Below are 18,573 nucleotides of genomic sequence, written 5' to 3'. Positions count from 1 at the left end.
TATTGGCCCATCAAGTGGTGCATCAATGATATTAACAGCTCAGAGAAAATCGAGCATAGTATTACCAACATGCATAATAATGGAGTCCGTAAAATGACCATACCCCTACTTTTTATATTCATTGTTGGTGGCTTCTAGTCAGATTTTGTTTTAGGTAAGGCATTTCTATACCCATCAAGTACACTGTACTCCAATGATACAGGCTTTTACATGGTAGAAAATGTTTTTGGGATATTTTGCCAAGCTCAATCCTAAAAAACATAACGACTGTCAGTTACAACAAATATTTCAATAAACTAGAGCAAGTAATTAAAAACTAGACAAAGTAATTAAAAACAATTTACATTTCCATAAAAGGGAGGTCTCATGTTTGGACTTTTTGTCAATGTGAGAAAACATGAAATCCAAGACAAGCTTGAATGTACATAGAGTTTGATCTGCTTTTGAAGAGGCATTTTGTAACATGGGAAGGAAGAGTGAAGTAAGTGAGTTTCTGATAAAACATTTATTTAAAACAACAAGTAAAACTAAGTAAAACAGATTTGTTTAAAACTGTTTAAAAACTTAAAGGTTGGTCCTAACTTAACAAAAAGTGACAAAGACTGTGTAAAAACCTATACTTTAAGTGAGAAGTGCAAAGCACCTTCTGGATGTCACACTCTCCAGTTGACAACAGTAGAAGCAAACAGAGACTAGAAGTTTTATTTTCACAGGAAATGTCCCTCTTGCCGTCAACTTCCTCAGCCAGTCAATTCCAAGTCTGTCTAACTGGCTGTGCTATGCTGTATTTATGGTGGAAACACACTTTCCCAAAAATCTTATCATGATAACAAGTACATAATAATAATACCGCATCAATACCAGGAAAGTTCTGAGAGTTCTCAATTAATATATAAATAACGGTGTTAAAAAATCTACTGGTGATAAAGGAAACCTTTCTGTGAGCATCTACTTGACTAATCATCAAGGGACAGTAAACGCCACTTTCATTAGCAGAGGTGCAAAGGCTGCAACTAGGGGAGAACCATTTGATTTCTAGGGGGTGGAGGAAATAGGTATGGCAACAATTTTCCGTCACTGTGACAGCAAATTTTTGTTTCTATTGTTTGTCTATTTTGTTCTCAAGCCATTACAGGATCAATTATTTTCTTCTGAACCTGCCTAATTTGTTTTCTCCAAACAGTCCCCCCCCCAAAAAAAAAATAAAATATCGCCCCTCAGACAAGAATGGTCAAACTTATCATCCACTGATAAGTTCATATTTGCAATATTTTTTCAAGCACTCGCTCCAGAAATCAAATTGTTCCTCCCTTAGGAATGGTCAAATTGACTTTGCTCTGAGTGTTTGGTACGGGCAACCCCTTCCCCCACAATCAAGCGTTTCTCCCCTTAGGTAGGGATTGTCAAATTAATTCCCAAATTAAACGTTTCTCCCCTTAGATACAAATGGTCAAACTGACTGCATTGTAACAAGTATGGACAATATTTTTTCTCTGCCCACCCCTCCAGAAATCAAATGGTTCTCCCTTAGACAGGAATGGTCAAACTAACTGTGCTTGAACAAATTTGGTATGTGCAATTTTTTTTGCCAACACCCCTCCATAAATTAAATGCTTCTCCCCTAAATAGGAATGGTCAAACTGACGATACTCTCACAGTTTGATACCGGCAACATCTGTGGCTGAAATTGACAAAGTTGCCCGTAAAAACCTAACACAATGCAATGGATCTGCCATTTGTGGTCACTCTAACAAACTGTAGAAAATTTGACAGAAAGAAAAAAATTGTGTGAAAAAAATTGTGCATAAGATCAGCAGAGTTCAATAATACTGCAGAGACAGTATTCTTTGCTGTCATTAAACTTTGTTTTAGTGTAGGTATCTCCACTTTGCACGTGGACAAACTCCCTTGCCGTTTACAGTTTTCCCGATGACTTCAACAACAAAACCGATGTCTACAAGATGTTCAGCATCTAGAATACCTCTTCCATCAAAAGCGAATGCTGGTTTCACCATACCATCGTAGATTCTTCGGAAGTCATATCGCTGTTATGGAAAAGTAATACAAAAAGGTACAAGTCCTTCAACATTTTAATAGTCTGTTGTTGCTTTCTTTAAAAACTTGGCATTTGATCCAGTATAAAGCTTATAACTCTGGGGTGGTTAATTTCCTTTGACTAGCTGACCATTTGACTCATCACTATTTTTTCCTCCGAAATGTTTCTTTGCGCAAGTGTCCTGTGCGTTGCATTGGTTTTGGAGGTGTATTACTTAAAAATTGTGTGCATCTGCAGCTAACATAAAAATTAAGTGGGCGGATTGCCATATGTACTGCAGGTGGATTTACTTTTCCTACTTGAATGTAGATGCCGGTTTGTAACCAGACATATTCTCATTCATGCTTAGAAGCGGTTTCACAACTTTGTTCTGGGAAAGAAAGCTGTAGACAAATCCAGTGTGTGATGACCACAATCAAAGTCGATACACATGTTCTCAATATCCAATTGTCCATTTCCAGAGTGTGTCGCAGTAAAGTTTACACGAACATAGTGCTAAAAATGAAAAATATTACCTTGAATTCATCCCATTCTGTGCATACAACCAATGCATGGGCACCAGATAGAGCTTCATATGGATCTCTTGCCATGGTGACAAGTCTTTCCACTGAAACCATAAAAATTACGTCTTGAAACTAAAATCAATGCTACCTATGGCATTGATTTTTCATGGATGTATTGTGTGCCTAGATGCATCTATAATAATCGCACTAAAACTGCACCATTTATTGCTAATGATTGCCAATCATACATTTGGCTGACAATATCTTGAGTGGTCATGTCAAAAAATTAATATTTTTACAAATTCACTGAGAAACAATTGTGGTCTTGTTTAAGTGACCAACAGACTCCTCAACGGAATTAGCCTTGAATAAGATAAAAAAGCAGTTGGACTTAACAAGGAGGTTATGCTTTGTCAAATTTTCGATACAACATACATTACCAACTGTCTACAATGATGAAATGTTAACGAAGGATAGGAATGTAAAGTTGGTTTACGTGACAAACTTTTCCTTTCACCCTTTCACCACCATGGTTTCAACCAATCCCATTGTTTTTTATGGTAAAGTTGGACCTCTAGATAGGGAAATGGGGAATGGATTAAATTATACCATAACGAAACAAGTGAACAGTCACAATGAATTTTTGGAATATGTAAAGAGAGCCCTCCAACTACTTTTTGATTTATTTTCTTTGAACGTTTCCATGGCTTCCATATTTACATGAACAAAACTACTAGGTCTTGCTTCCACAAGGAACATATACACTATATAGCATGTGTCAATTGTGAATCATCTTGCTTCCCCATTCTGAAAATATGCACTTTTGTGACTCATTTAAAAAAAAACAGCATAATTAAAATTACCAGCATCTTGGCCTCCCGGCATTGAAGTATCGGACAAGTTTTCCAGTATTTGTTCACGCGTCACATTTGGGTCAAAAATTACCAGTCTTGCACCTTCATCCATTAAATACTTGCAGACATACATACTGGATGATTCTCTGGGAATTTAAAATGGTTTTAAAGTAACAATTATACCAACCCATAAATCATAAAGTCCTAATATAGAATTATAGAATGTTTAGCAGACCAAAGAACACATACAACGGTCGACAAACAAAACAGAGATGCTCAAGACAAAGCCATAGTAAAATCCATGATAGTAACTGAAGTAAGACATATCGGGAATTCTTAAACCAAGATGTGACGATGATGATGGTAATAATAATGATATACATTAATGTTTCTACGAAATACACTGAGCCAAGACCCATAGGTAGATGGCTTCCCAATATGTCTATATGAGGTTAATATGCAAATCCTTATACTGCAATATACAAAATTTAAACATGAAAATTAAACTCAAAGAAATTTTGTTACAAATGGAATAAAATTTTGGAAATTTGTATCAAATCGACAGAATCATATTTCACAAGTTTATTGTGATACTGTGGGATACCATACAAGTATTTAATGTCTAGGAGCACGAAATGTCTGTAACTTGGAAGTGTCTTGCAGAGCATGAGTCAGTGAAAGTGAGCACAAACATTCCAATAAAACTTAAAGAATAAACGTATACACTGAATAATATCAATTTCAAATTAACAGCCAGCCGATAAGGAAGCTGTTTTGCAAAGATAAGCTAACGTATTGTCTCTGGCAAGGAAGGATGTACATGAAATATCGAACCTCATGTCCATTGAACGAAATCCTAAGACGGCGATCTTTTTGTTGGTGACCGTGTTAAATAAACATTTGACGATTCTTGAAGCAAATTTCTTCCTGTAACAATGATCAATGTCAAGCACCTGCGACAGAACATGGAAAACAATTACCGAATGTTTACTGACACAGACAGACAGACAGACAGACAGACAGACACACAGACAGACAGACAGACAGACAGACACACACACACACACACACACACAGACAGACAGACAGACACTCACAACTTCAACAATATCGTTGAGTATTGTTTCTGATCCCATGATGGTAGCATTGTGCAACTAACCCTAAAGCATATAGAATAGTATCTGTACTGATATATTATATTTTGACTATTTTCATTAAAAATTTCAGTTCGAATAGAACCATACCAGTTCCATCTAAAACTTGCTGAATTATGATCCCATGTATCACATCCAGATACTCAGAGACTGTAGATGAATGTACTTTCTTGGTTGTAAATATTTGTTTTGATCCTGCAAACTTGTAGGTGCATAATGTGTATTCATCTCAATCATGAGAAATATGTATAGATCGGTTTTGATAATAGAAGCTATGAGATGTTTACACCACTTGTTACGGCACCAGTTTTATTCAAGGGGATAATTAGAACCAATGTGTAGTGGCTCGGAAGGTTGTATATGATTGGTAGATTCTCATTATTTACTGCAAGTTAAGGAGTCTGAAACGAAGCCTCTTGATGTACAGGTAACTTGCTGTTTTGCCATGAATCAATAATGACAATAACCAACCAGTTAGTTAAAAGCTCCCTAGATGTTCCAAACTGCCAGAATAATTATAGGTATAAAAACAGGCATATTTCAAAACTGGCATTGTATCAGGTGTCAATCACCTATTACAAATGGACAAGGATTGTCATGTTCAGAGGGCCACTATATCGATCCATTATTTTCAAATACGATAGGCTGGTGCCATTGTACAATACATTCCATTGATAAATTGTTATTAAAGATAATTCAGAACTACATATCATTGTAAACAATTCCACAGCTGCAAAACTGGCAGAAGTAAATGTGGCATCTGTGACCGCGGAAAGGGGTCAGTACAAAGAGGGCATTATCCGCGTAAGTATTATGGTGTAGTATTGTGATATAGTATCCAAGTTCGTCAGAAAAGACAGGGAAGTCTGTGCAGTTAGAAAAATCGTCACTAACTCTACCGATATGTTCCCTACCGATGTGTTGCACGGCACATTCACCAGCTGTGAATGTCCGTCCGTTTTTGTCGAACGAGATATTCTGAAAACGTACCTGCTGCCAGTATGCTGCCACTTCAGGAAGATTCAAAGCTTCACAGAGGTAGACTAGATTCAAAACATCTTTCTGGAAATAACTAATGCTCAATCCTGAATGATAACCATACGGAAATAAATGACAGAATTAATTATAATTTAATTAATTAATTTTTTTAATTTAATTTAATTATAATTTTTTTTCTTTCAAAGTACAGTTTTCAATGTGAATATAACGTGAAGATGATTTTCCATTTTTCGTCAAACAAGAGCGATGTGTGATTCGTTGAGTTTTTTTCTCATGGTGACGTGATTGTGTAGTAGATGTAAAAGTTATCATGGTAAGCACGGGTGTAGGCATCTCCACACTGAGGATACGTATGTTCATGAAAGACATACTACTCAGAAAATTAAGACCTTGCAGTTGTTGTCATCAAAATTATTTCGACAACGAAACAACGAGATGGCGGTGTTCTTGCAAAATTTAAATAGAATATGGTCAGTGAGGGAAATCGCAACGAAATATCAAAAATCAAACGAAGAGAATAATGAACTTTTGGCTGTTTAAATCTGGAGTACAAAAATATTTTGTATGTTAATTTATAAATTAGACACAAATTGTAGCTGCTATAACCGCAGGGAAGACGAAAAAATAAACCAACCAACCAACCAACACACAAATAAATAATATTAATTATGAGAGAAAATAATAAATTGAATAAGGATTAAAATAATTGACTGAACATAGATGCAACATCTTCAAGATACGACGTTAGTGTCACTATACCCACTAAATAATAATACTGACGTCGCATTTTGAATATTTTGCATGTGTTGTTCAGTCAGTTATTTCAATTCTTATTCAATTTATTATTTTCTCTCATATCTGTTCATCTTTTATTTGTTTGTTTGTTTGTCTGTTTGTTTGTTTGTTTGTTTATCCTTGCTTCCCTGTGGTGCAACAATAACCAACAACCATGGCACGGACCCCGGGTTACAATTATTGTGGCTAACACAAGGTACGACACTGCCTCGTTTAATTCGGCAATGTCTTTGCAGTATCGAAATCATTAGCAAATTTCCTAACAGATTTCGTGCACTTCTAATATTAATTATGTCTTGAAAGTGATGTGTTATGGAAATAAGCCCCAATAACGTGGGCAATCCCCGTCAACATCTAAGTGCGTCGCTATCAGCCCTACCGTTCAGAAAACTATTACTTGACCTTTGGTCATGTAGTATGAGCTATCGAACCCAGTTCATTACTTTGCTAAATATGCAAATTATGATTAAATGATGAGATTGTACTTCTGGTGATATTTCTACTCCTCGACATCTCTATATTTGTATAATCAATATCGTTGAATTCCATGTATTAAGCAATATCCCGTAACCAAACATGAATGTTTCCATGTTCTTTTGTTTAAAATTTTGGAAAACCCTATCTCCGCAATCAGCGATGATTTTGCGAAGAACGGGAAAGGGTTAGCGGTATACTATTCATTTACCTTGATGGGAATGAAGTAGGCCCGGCCCAAGTCTGCTGTCAGCGCCGAGAGCACGCGCCACTTCATTAGCGTCTGCCCCTGTGGCTTCACAGACTTCACTTATTGCGCAGATACTGGAGATACGTCGCGCCAGAAATGCACTTGCTGCCTGTAAAGTAATAGGATGTCGAATTAAGTTTTTATATTGATAGGTCTGTATCTACAACTTCACTTTCTAATGCGGGAAATACCTAATTCTATTAAACATGTGACTATGAGTGGGTTGTGCGTCTGGAATTGCTCTAAAACTGTTCGATTTTAGGGCGGACGTATTAAGGAAACGATGTTAACTGCAGAAATGCTAAATGAAAACTACACCACATTTATCATTTAATCGGCCAAATCCAGGGAGACGTTGTTCTTGATACAGATGTAGCTTTGAAGGAACTATCAACGTAAGAACAGCCATGAACTACGATGTATTTTGCATCGAAAAATGTCCGTTTATGTTCACTTCATTATTTCATTGATCAAACCATTCCACCATTGACGTTATGAAAAAGAACGTATTCAAGATATGGCGACCCATCTTTTTATAATTTACGAACGCATTTAAATGCCAAACCACGTCGCAGTCACAGGGGTTCGTTAGCTGGACGATGTCAATGAGCAGGACTAATGCACTGCATGCCAGCACAGGCTAATGCAATAGAGAAATCAGTATTGCATTAGTGTGCCAGACACAGTCCTGCTCACAGACATTGTCGAGGTATCAAACGCCTGTGACCGCAGCCTGGTGAAAATTTCTTCACCATCACCGTCAATCCACTGCTTGAACACTTTTTCGGACTGCTAAGAATATTAAATTTTAAGTTTCTTTGAAAGGCAAACTAGATGCAAAACACAATTACCAGTTTAGAAAGTTCCGATGACCACTTGTTTGTCTTGATAACCTTCTGACGGGGCACCCAATGCTCGTATATTGACGATAGAATATTTATAGCATTTGCCCCTCCAGGGCTTTGTTCGCCGCCGATGACTATGCGGTCAGGATCAAGCAAATCTTCGACTGTTGTCTCCTCAGTGAAGAACTCTGGGTTCGACAACACCTGAATGAAGAGAAGGGTTATTATCGCTTGTTTTAGTGTCAAATGATAGTGATTTTAATTTTCTTTTCGAGTCAAAAATTGGGAGCAGAGTGGATTTGAATTCCTACTCGCCACTGACTTCACTGTCATAATTGACCAAGGTTGAGATCCTACGATATAGGTTTGTCTTCGACTCCACACGATCGGATACGGCGTGAGTTCTTTAGGTGTTGGGTCATGACAGGTGACGTAAGTTTCCTCGATATTGATCTTCTCAGTAACCTCTTTATGTCAGTTATGCAAATGCGGACGAATAAACCGTATAAACTTACACATGGAATAGAAATACTATGTACCAAAACGAACCAGGACAGAATGTTTTGTTATTTGTAATTTGTAATAGAACTCTTCATTTTCTGCAACTTTCTAAGTCGCGCACCCTGTAATTTAAGGTAAAACTCGGCTCGGGGACAGATAGTCGGACTCTCAAATTTTTACAATTCTTTTCTGATCCACACGTACCACTTGTGGGAGCTCATTTTAAAGCTCTTGGAGAAAGCAAAACCTTTACTTTTGCGAAAATCCAAAATTTATTTTTTCCCCATAGAGTTAACACAGGAATGTCGGCCATTTTTGAATTTCAAATATTGCAAAATATTGGGTAATTTGTTTCGCTAGTTCCAAACTTTGCACTGTGACCCCTGGTTTTTATTACAGATTTGATAAAAGAATGGTTGAAGGTTTCATTATGAAAGTTTGAGCAAAAGTTTGAGTCTTTCACTTTGTAGATGCATACTCCCTTAAAAAGAACAAGCTATATATCACACTGAAAAGGATAACGACGTATTCTAAAAACAACGCAAAACATGTGTGGAATAACATATGCTATCATGTTGAAGTTTCTGTAAGCTGCCGTTCAAAAACGTTGCTAATGTTGATGATGAAGAACAACACTAGAATTCAGAAACAATCAGCGCAAATCAGAGTTCTACCGCTGTAGCTCTTGCTCTCAAACATTTTGTTGTTTTTTTAAAATACGATTTTGTTAACTTTACTCCAAGTATTTCACTTGTCTATATATAGTCTTTGTATGTGTTTTGATATGGATAATGTATTTTGCTATTTATTTGTATGACAACAAAATGTTAGTCAGGACTGGAATTCATTCGTCAGTACAATGATGTTGTCATTTGTACAGAATAAATTGTGTTTGCCAGCTATTAAATACGTTATATTTTGACATAAGTTTCGAAGAAAAAGAAGACAAGATACGTGTCTCTAAAACAAGGATAATGAAAATATAATCACAATTTACAACTTTACAGTTGTCCATATAACATAGCACTAGATACATGGCGGCTTCATTTACTGCCAAACCCAATATCCCCCTACCCCCCCTCCCCCAAGGAAAAATAATGAAAACGTGAAGTCTTGGTGATAATTACAAGCTAATATTCTCCTCTTTCCTCGTTACCTTTTACCCTGTCAATTCTGAAAAAGTTATATCCAACAATCTATATCCAACCTAAAGTGTTTTTCATATGATGTGATTGGTTTGTTAAGGTAGCTAAATACCTTTTAGACACTTTCAGATTTTTATTTTTTTCTCAATTGAACACGTCCCAAACCCCAATAAAGTATACATTTTCTGAAAGCCCTGATATAGAGCTATCCGACCAAGCACAGTACACGGTCATTATTTGCATAAGAGTCACGTGACAAACGTTTTGCTGAACCTTCCAAAAACCGGTTTTTCCCGCCTTATGCAAACACGCTGCAAGATTTCCGGTTGGAATTTCTTCATTGACAAGCCTTGACGATATCCTTCAAAACCGTGTCTGGGATTTTCTTTATATGCCTTTGTTTTTTTTTTAATGAGCTCTTAAAGGTGTTAGATGAAGGTGCTTTTCAAGGAATTTTAATTATCACGCCATATAATTTGAATGGAGCCTTCGGGAAAAAATCGCAGACATGGTTTTGAAGGAATATCAGGGCTTACAGAAAATGTATACTTTATTGGGGTTTGGGACGTGTTCAATTGAGAAAAAATAAAAATCTGAAAGTGTCTAAAAGGTATTTAGCTACCTTAAGTAAGGCTTGAGAGTTGCCAACAAGGTCACAATGACATTGTCTTCTCAGTGGCACACATGACGGAATATGGGGGCACATTAACACATAATGAAAAACGTAAGTTGTGAACAGATGTCGTCACGGCAGCTTTTTCGTTTAAAAGCATATTAGAAAGAATATGTATGCACATTCCCAGGGACAGGACACGTTCTTACGGCACTTTTAGGGCCGACTCGCAGCGATTTCGAAGCTGTTATCCAATTGGTTGGCAGAATCGTACTGTTATAATAAAATAATACAAATAAACTCCCTAAGTTGCTGTGAATAGTGACAATCGACCAATCAGATATAACCTTGCAAACACGCTGCGGGTCAGCCGCACTTTTAGCAGCGGGACATGTTTGAGGTCAGGGACATGTTTGAGGTCTAGCACGCGTTCATTGACCGATCGCCTCATTTCGAAAGTACGTGACCAATGACAGAACGACCGTCGTCCCGTGTCTGCAATTTTGAGCAAACGTTAATTGGCGTAAATCTCGAGGAAAGGTATCACCGCAAACAGTTTGTGATCTTTTCTGAGCCGCAATCAAACAAAATAAAAAACTCAGTCTAATTTATGTTGGTGATTACATCACCGTAAAGAAGTTACATGTATATCACTGAAACGTTTGAAATCTTTGCCTTCACTGTTATCTTTAATAACATACTACAACTTTAACTTTCTTCCCGCATTGTCTATTCGTTGCAAAGTCGCAACGTCTTTCCATTGAACACATCGATATGTTCCATGAGTGACAGTAAACCCCTTATACATTTTATAACACCATCGCAAATGACATTACCATTTCGCAAGCGCGACATCGTATCTCTTATTTACCTGATACTTCACACCTCGTTTCCTGTTTGCTCGAAGAATGGTTCGCACGCTTTCGGCAGCTCCGAGAGGAACCGAACTCTTCTCAACAATTATCTTACACCCAACGTCAACGACCTCGGCAATGATTCTGGCAGCAGATTCTACGTTTTTGAAGTCAGCCACTCGTCCCTGTACAAAATATACACAGGGAACATTACAACAACAACAAACCTTATCACTGTCGTTTTTTTTAATTTTGTTGTTTGTGTAGTTCTTTTCAAATCATCGTCGACTGGTAGTTAAAGAGAGTACATTTGTAAATTTGACATTTCATAATATTTCCAAATCCGAATAAATGGCCAAAAAAACTTTAACATATCAAGCATACATACATCAGAGATATCTGTATGTTCATTTTTTTCAGCGTGCTCTTCAAGAGCTCGTTACTTTGATATATTAGACATTTTTCAGCATGCCCTTCAGGTGCATGACTTTAATATACAAAGCATATATATCAGAGATATCAGGATGTTTCATATTTTGCGGCGCGCCCTTCGGGCGCCATACGTTAATAAATCAGAGATATCTTGATGTTTGCTAAGTGAAAGTGTACCATTATGAAATCTGCATTTCATATGAAAAGGATGACAAATTCCTGATACTTTTCTGTTCTCTCTATGAGAATTATGAGAAAGCAACATGCACAAATATTTCACGATATATATATTTGATACAGTGACTTATTTTAGAGATAGATAAATTACAAGATATCTTTCCTTCTCATTGATGCAATTATTTTCCTTTGTGTCAAAGGTTTTCTGTAGAAAGATGCTTTTTTATGACCAAAATAACAGTTAAAAAGGGCAGTTTTTGTCATTATTAGCTGTGCTTTTATGGTTTCAATGTTAAAAAAAAAGGTCCTCTCAGACACTGTACACATCATATTTGGCTAAAAAAGCTCTCTATGGCTCCTCAGGAGATTTATCGGATGGTTGGCAAGTCTTAACACCCATCAAAATTTTTGATTCACTGCTTTTTCCTCTTTGATATTAATGATTGACATCCATTTCTGTACAACAGTTCAGGACATCTTAGAAAGTGTGAAATACATTCACAGCTCATTCAAAATACAGCTCACTCAAAATATACTGTATTCAAACTTTAAGATTGACACTTTGAAATTCCTATCTTACAACTGACATGTCAACAATTTCATTAAAACATAGAATGAATATTTAAAATATATATGTAAAATGTAAAATATAATATATATATATATATATATATATATATATATATATATATATATATATATATATATATATATATATATATATATATAATTATTTGTTTTACCTATGTCGCGTGCGGGGCGGGGGGGGTCACCCTGTTTTCGAAATTTGGAATAGGGGGGGTCACCCTGTTTTCAAAATTTGGAATAGGGGGGGGGGGTCAGCCACTTTTTGACGTCGACAAAAAATAATCCACCGCCCCCCAGGCCAAAGAAACTGACCAGTCCCTAAATCAACGATACGACAACTTGGTATCAATCCTATCAATACTTGTTCGATGCTATAATTCCGTACCTTTTTATTGTTATTTACTTTTTTCATTTTTCACTGGCACTCACTGGTCTCTGAGACTGAGGGAGCTAACCAGCATAAATATGATTAAAATAAGTAAGTAAATAAATATATAAATAAATAAATAGCATAATCGCTATGGAAAAGCACCATCTGGCTCATCTGGATTACAGGTATGTCACGGTGTCCTCATCGTCCGGTCCGCACGGTCCGAAGAAATACCCTTGGCGAGCGAAGTAGTGGTGTGCTATACCATTGTTCAACAGTATGCAAGTACTTCATCAGCAACAAAAATGGGCAATTCCGTACTAGTTTTTCAGCTCGTTACCGAACAACCTCTTTTTAAGCTCTGGTGAAACAGTGCGAAAAAACGAACCCCCAACAAAATATCGCTAAAATTATATGCTTCAAGTTAAAATCAAGAATGAAATCGTCTGAGCTACAAAGCCCTCGTGCGATCAGATGGCTTTTATATTCTTTGATAGAAAATAAACGTCAAGGAGAAATATCTCACCTTTCCCAAACCAAACGGTTTGGTCGGTGTATCGACAGCAATGAAAATAAGATCAGCCTTTCTGATTTCTGACGTTACATCCGTTGAAAAATGTAGGTTTTCGTCTCTACACTTGAGTACCAGTTCGTCTAAGCCAGGCTTGAATGAATGAATGAATGAATGAATGAATGAATGAATAAATAAATGGATGGATGGATGGATGGGTGCATGGGTGAATGAATGGATTGATGGATGGATCAATACTGGTCCCTACTTGTAACGGAATAAATTAATAAATGAAAAAATAGATGAAGAACTAAATATAGAAATAAATACAAGTTATCCTTGATTCTGTTATATCATAGACGTACATGGTCATATGTCAGACAGTACGTTTTACTTACATATAACTCGATAGACAGACGGGTAAAAGGATAGATTGAAATAGCGCATTCGAAATAAATAACATTTCGAACAGCAAAGCAGAAGTCCATGTACCTGTCTGATTGTGTTTCTGTCTTCATGTCTTAGAACTGTATCGTGGTCAGTATGTTCCGAACATAATGATCATCCACTCAATTCTTAACAAGAGCTGTTCTTGACAGAGTACGACAGAATGACGCTAATGCCTTGGTATTTTAGTTTCTTTGGTGCTTTATATTTCAGATTCAAGTGATGTGCGACAGACACATGTCATGCGTTAAAATAACAACGCAACACAAGATAAGAGAAGATAGGATAATACAGGAAGAGGTAATGTTTACCACAAACTAACACCTGAATACATCAGTCAACATCGGCGTTCTCACCCATGAAAGACCAACAAAGGAAAACTTTTTACACGAAAGGTTAATGCAAATCTACTTTCTCTTTCTTGGAATCACAACCAGTACAGCAACCGCAATGTGTAGCTGCTGACGTTGCTTCTTCACTCACCGATCAATTCAGTAATGACCTTGCATACTCAAATTATAGTTTCCTTTTCAAAACTATCATTACAACTACCATGTGAGCGTCTCAGAAGTCGACTTTTACTGAGTAGTACCAATAATGGACTACTGCTCCGCTGTTCGCAAAGTGCGAGAAGATCCAGATTAAAGCGCAAATATTTTTCCTGGTTGTTCACAACTTTACAGCTCCAAATTCAGCAGCAGTGGGAGAAACTGGTTGTTTTTTACCAAAAGCATGGCATTTGATCAATATGATCAGATACTGGAATAGACTTGTAAACATGGATGGTAACAGATCGTGTAAACGTGCTGTCTTGAGGGCTAATTATTTATGTTGCAAAAAATTGAGTTATGAAGTTAATGAAGTTTTTTATTTCTCTGATATAAAGTGATTTGAGGATGGGGGTGTCGTGATTGGGCTAGAGTTATAGATATGGAACGGGAAGCATTATTGACTGGTCCAACAAAGTATACGATCAACACAAATTACGTTCATAAAACGATTGGAACTAATTTGTAATATTTGAATAGTGAAGTAAGGTCGTCATGTTTAATCTACAAATGTAAGCTCATCTACTTTTCTTTTTCAGTTATGCACTTATTTTTACGAGTTAAACTAATTTGTAATATTGCAATATTCAGCTATATGACACCTAAGACTTTGAGAAATTTGAAAAATATGAAAATTCAACTATCCAAACTTAGTTCCAATCGTGTTTCATATAAAACCTTCAAGATAACAAACTATTTATATCATGAAATGGGCAGCAGTGTCTAGTCACTTAATGTCAATTCACATTTGTGATTATGCTCCTTCGTGTCGAAACAGGAGGTGAGGAGTGAAAAAGTACACAATATTGTACTCAAAATAAGATGGTAGATGAAGCTCACTTTTTGTTACATTGTTCTCATACGATGAATACTGCAATGTTGTATTTGACATTGAAAACAAAAATTGCCAGGATTTTGGTGCGTGTGAGCATTCAGATCCTCTGAACTTGAGATTTGATTTAATGATAACTGTAGAAATACGGGTTGATGTTTTTTTTTCCCCAGAACCTATTTGAAACGACGATCTAAAACCTTAGTATGAATTCTATTGACTAGTTCTCCTACAGTATTAAGATTTCTTATATATCACGATAAAGCCAGTAAACGTTTGTTTTCCATAGATATACTTGTTTTGCGAATTTTTGTTAAGGTAATATGCACCTCGAAAGTGAAAGACTTAAACTTTTGCTCAAACTTTCCTCAGTGAAACTTTGAACCATTCTCTTACCAAAGCAAGAATAAAAATCAGGAGTCACCGGGCAAACTTTGGTACTAGAGAGACAAATAACTTGCGATTTCTCGATATTTGAAATTCAAAATGGCCGCCATCCCTGTGTTAACTCTATGGGAAAAAATAAAATTTTCGATTTTCGAAAAACTCAGACGGTAAAAACTTTTCTTTCGCCAAGAGCTTCAAAATGAGCCCCCACAAGTGGTAGCTAAGAAGAAAATTGTTAAAATTTGAAGGCCCGAATTTCTGTCCCCGAGGCGCGTTCTACCTTAATGGCTTATTTTTCAAGTACCCATTGTCCTGATATATATACACCTTTACTTTTAAACGACTAATAAGCCAATTGTGGTCCGGCGTTTTACACCTGTTTCTTTAATGAAAAAATACTTTACTACCGACTGCTATGCGATAGGTCAGTTTGTCAAACTGAAATAATGTTATAATTTTATTCATGCATGTATTGTCAATTTTGCTTAGAAAACTATATTGTGTGCCAAAATTATTTCGTGGCCCAATTTAATTTATGCTTTCTGTGTATAAGCGTGATAAAATAAAGATTGTCTCTTGTGAATAAAACAGCATTGTATCACTTTGTTACTAATTAAACGAGCGCAAAAGGTGGCTTTTATGTTTGCAATAGACCGAGAAAGGCCGTCAAACGATTACATCTTACTGACCATGTTAACAGGAAGATGGTTGGAATTCCAGGCAGCAATGCGACTTTCACTCAAATCTACCACTGTAACTTGAATCTTGGGACACTGCATGGCTATAACACTGCACGTTGGTCCTCCAACGTACCCAGCACCGATGCAACATATCCTTGTCACTTCCATACCCTGTGTAACAGATGTGGGCAGGACACACTGGTTCAATGAGATCGGCTACTGAACTGAGCATTCTGTACAGTCGTCGCAGTATTTATCATTCAATAGCGGAATAAAGTTCATATAGGAAACGTTTTTCATATGACATCAACCACACCCATTACATTTTCTTTTTGAATACTGTACATGTCTCACAGTCTAATTTTTCAACAAACATTTATTATTTATTTGAGGTTTCACAGTCCTCTGAGGAGCCAAGCGTGTACAGTGTGCCGAAAGGGTACTCAAATTTTGTCTGCGCAGACAGTGTACAGTGTCTCTGAAGATTAGAAAAAGTTATTCATTACTTGCACTTCTGCCAGTTTCTTTTTTTACATCATCATCATCATCATCATCATCATCATCATCATCATCATCATCATCATCATCGTCATCGTAAATATATATCTCAGGCTCTCCTTTTTCACTCACACTGTTCCATACAGTTTCACAATGATTTAGAACAATTCTATTTCCCTGTTTTTCTGTTCGTTCCTGAGCATACAACATGTAATTGATGTCATTGCCCTCCCTTGTCACCTTTTTTATCGAAGGTCTCAATCAATCTACTGATTATGTACAGATACAAAGTGGTGAGCAAAACTGCATTTTCACATACATTAATTCATTTTCCTGAAGAAAAAAAAAATCATTTAAATACTCTTGTAACACCACAGGGACGTAATTTCAATACGGCCACATAGGGGTCACGAACATGTCCGAGTTCAAGTTAAAATGCCTTAACTCACTTCTCCTTGCAAGGGAGAACCAAAGAGAACGAAAAGTGTTTTGCTCAGACCCAACACTGCAGCAATGTCCAAGTATCACAATCCCTTTTATAGGGGAGTTACTGTGGCCGCTGCAACGTTACAACCTCGTAAATGTATTCTTGAATTTAATATTTATTATATATCTATATATCTATATCTATATATCTATCTATCTATCTATATATATATATATATATATATATATATATATATATATATATATATATATATATATATATAAAACTATAATACTCTGAGTACTACTCGCTCATATTATCGAATTATCATATTAACACTATTGAACACAAAAGACAAACCCAAATGTTCCTCTGTATTTTCCAGGATAAGTTTTGTGCATCTCTTCGACAGTATAGCAATCCAACAGCACTAATGAACTCCATCACAAGCACCGGGTCTTCGTTGAATATCTTAGCTTGCGTTTATCCCGCCGTAGACAAGGCGTAACTTGAAAAAGGGGGAAACAACAGGGAATAAAAAGGGGGAAACAACAGGGAAGCCAGGATGACAAACAAAATATAGCAAACAAATAAATACACAGAACGAAACAAACGAATCGAACAAAAACTAACAAACTAGTAACAAATGAATAACAATTACATAAAAGCAAACAAAAACCCACACAAACAAACAAACAAACAAACAAACACAAACAAACACAAAAATAAAAACTATCAGAGAAAACAATAAATTGATCAAGAATTTAAATAATTGACCAAACAATACTTGCAACGTATTCAACATATTCAAAATGCGACGTCAGCATCACTACCCATTAGGTAATGACCTTGACGTCGTATTTCGAATATGTTACATGTGATGTTCCGTCAATTATTTCAATTATTATTCAATTATTTGTTTTCTCTGACATTTATTTATTTATTTGGGTTTTTGTTGGTTTATTTGTTTTATTGACTTATAAGGGACGGAGTGGCTAGAAATTTGACAGAATGAGAATAAAGTGATGCGCTATGGCCGATGCGAGAATGGTGACAGACGTACTGTTTGGATTATGAAGTTCAGGGATCCCGGGAAAGTTGCCCGCCGTCGAAATCTGTTGTGGAAATGCATTCACAATTGTTCGACATTGCGAGTTTTATCGTCGTCGCAAGGTTAACAAATATCAGAGCAACCGCCGTGACATCAAATCCATCAAACCTAATCTTGTGACACATTCTGATGCGTAAATTGAACTTTGACATTGACAAATTTATTGATTTGTCCTAGAATGCACCGCATAACAAATTTTAACACGCTGAACAGCTAAACAAACACGATCGCGACGTGTCCCAATGAAAAATGTTTATAAGCCGTCTGCGCTCATCACATGTATCACAATTACGACACTAGTACTAGCACAGGCGCTAGGCGCTAGACGGATAGACGTCTGTACATATGCCATATTCTCAGGCATATGTACACACGTCTATGGGGCACATAGACGCAGAGCGGAATAGACCACAGGTGACTGTGCTCATACTGACATAGCAGGTCTCATTCCTCTGCGTCGGACAAGTATGATTTTTCTCTATCGGATCTCAGCCTATAGAGAGAAACATTTAGTTTCCATCC

General features: G+C 36.5%; 1 protein-coding gene across 1 annotated transcript; it reads right to left on the bottom strand.

Annotated features, from left to right (window-relative positions):
* Window positions 1-490: 490 nt before the first annotated feature.
* LOC139121222 (UDP-glucose 6-dehydrogenase-like) lies at window positions 491-16,242 on the bottom strand. Its single transcript, XM_070685928.1, has 10 exons — window positions 16,025-16,242; window positions 13,137-13,274; window positions 11,061-11,228; window positions 7,937-8,134; window positions 7,047-7,194; window positions 5,558-5,652; window positions 4,248-4,366; window positions 3,423-3,559; window positions 2,572-2,663; window positions 491-2,045 (listed from the first exon to the last, which is right to left on the bottom strand). The coding sequence occupies exons 1-10, from the start codon at window positions 16,181-16,183 to the stop codon at window positions 1,869-1,871; spliced, it is 1,431 nt and encodes a 476-aa protein (XP_070542029.1). The 5' UTR covers window positions 16,184-16,242; the 3' UTR covers window positions 491-1,868.
* Between the last annotated feature and the right edge of the window lie 2,331 nt (window positions 16,243-18,573).

This window comes from Ptychodera flava, chromosome 21 (genome assembly GCF_041260155.1).
Source record: "Ptychodera flava strain L36383 chromosome 21, AS_Pfla_20210202, whole genome shotgun sequence".
Taxonomy (NCBI): domain Eukaryota; kingdom Metazoa; phylum Hemichordata; class Enteropneusta; family Ptychoderidae; genus Ptychodera; species Ptychodera flava.
The sequence above is the reverse complement of the archived record's forward strand: the minus strand, read 5'-3'. Positions and strand labels throughout refer to the sequence as shown.

Coding starts and splice junctions, on each gene's coding strand:
- LOC139121222 (XM_070685928.1), bottom strand. CDS start 16,183: ATGGAAGTGACAAGGATATGTTGCATCGGTGCTGGGTACGTTGGAGGA. Junction 3,560..4,247: donor TTTCGTTCAATGGACATGAG/GTTCGATATTTC, acceptor TTAAATTCCCAG/AGAATCATCCAGTATGTATG. Junction 2,046..2,571: donor CAGAATGGGATGAATTCAAG/GTAATATTTTTC, acceptor TTTCCATAACAG/CGATATGACTTCCGAAGAAT.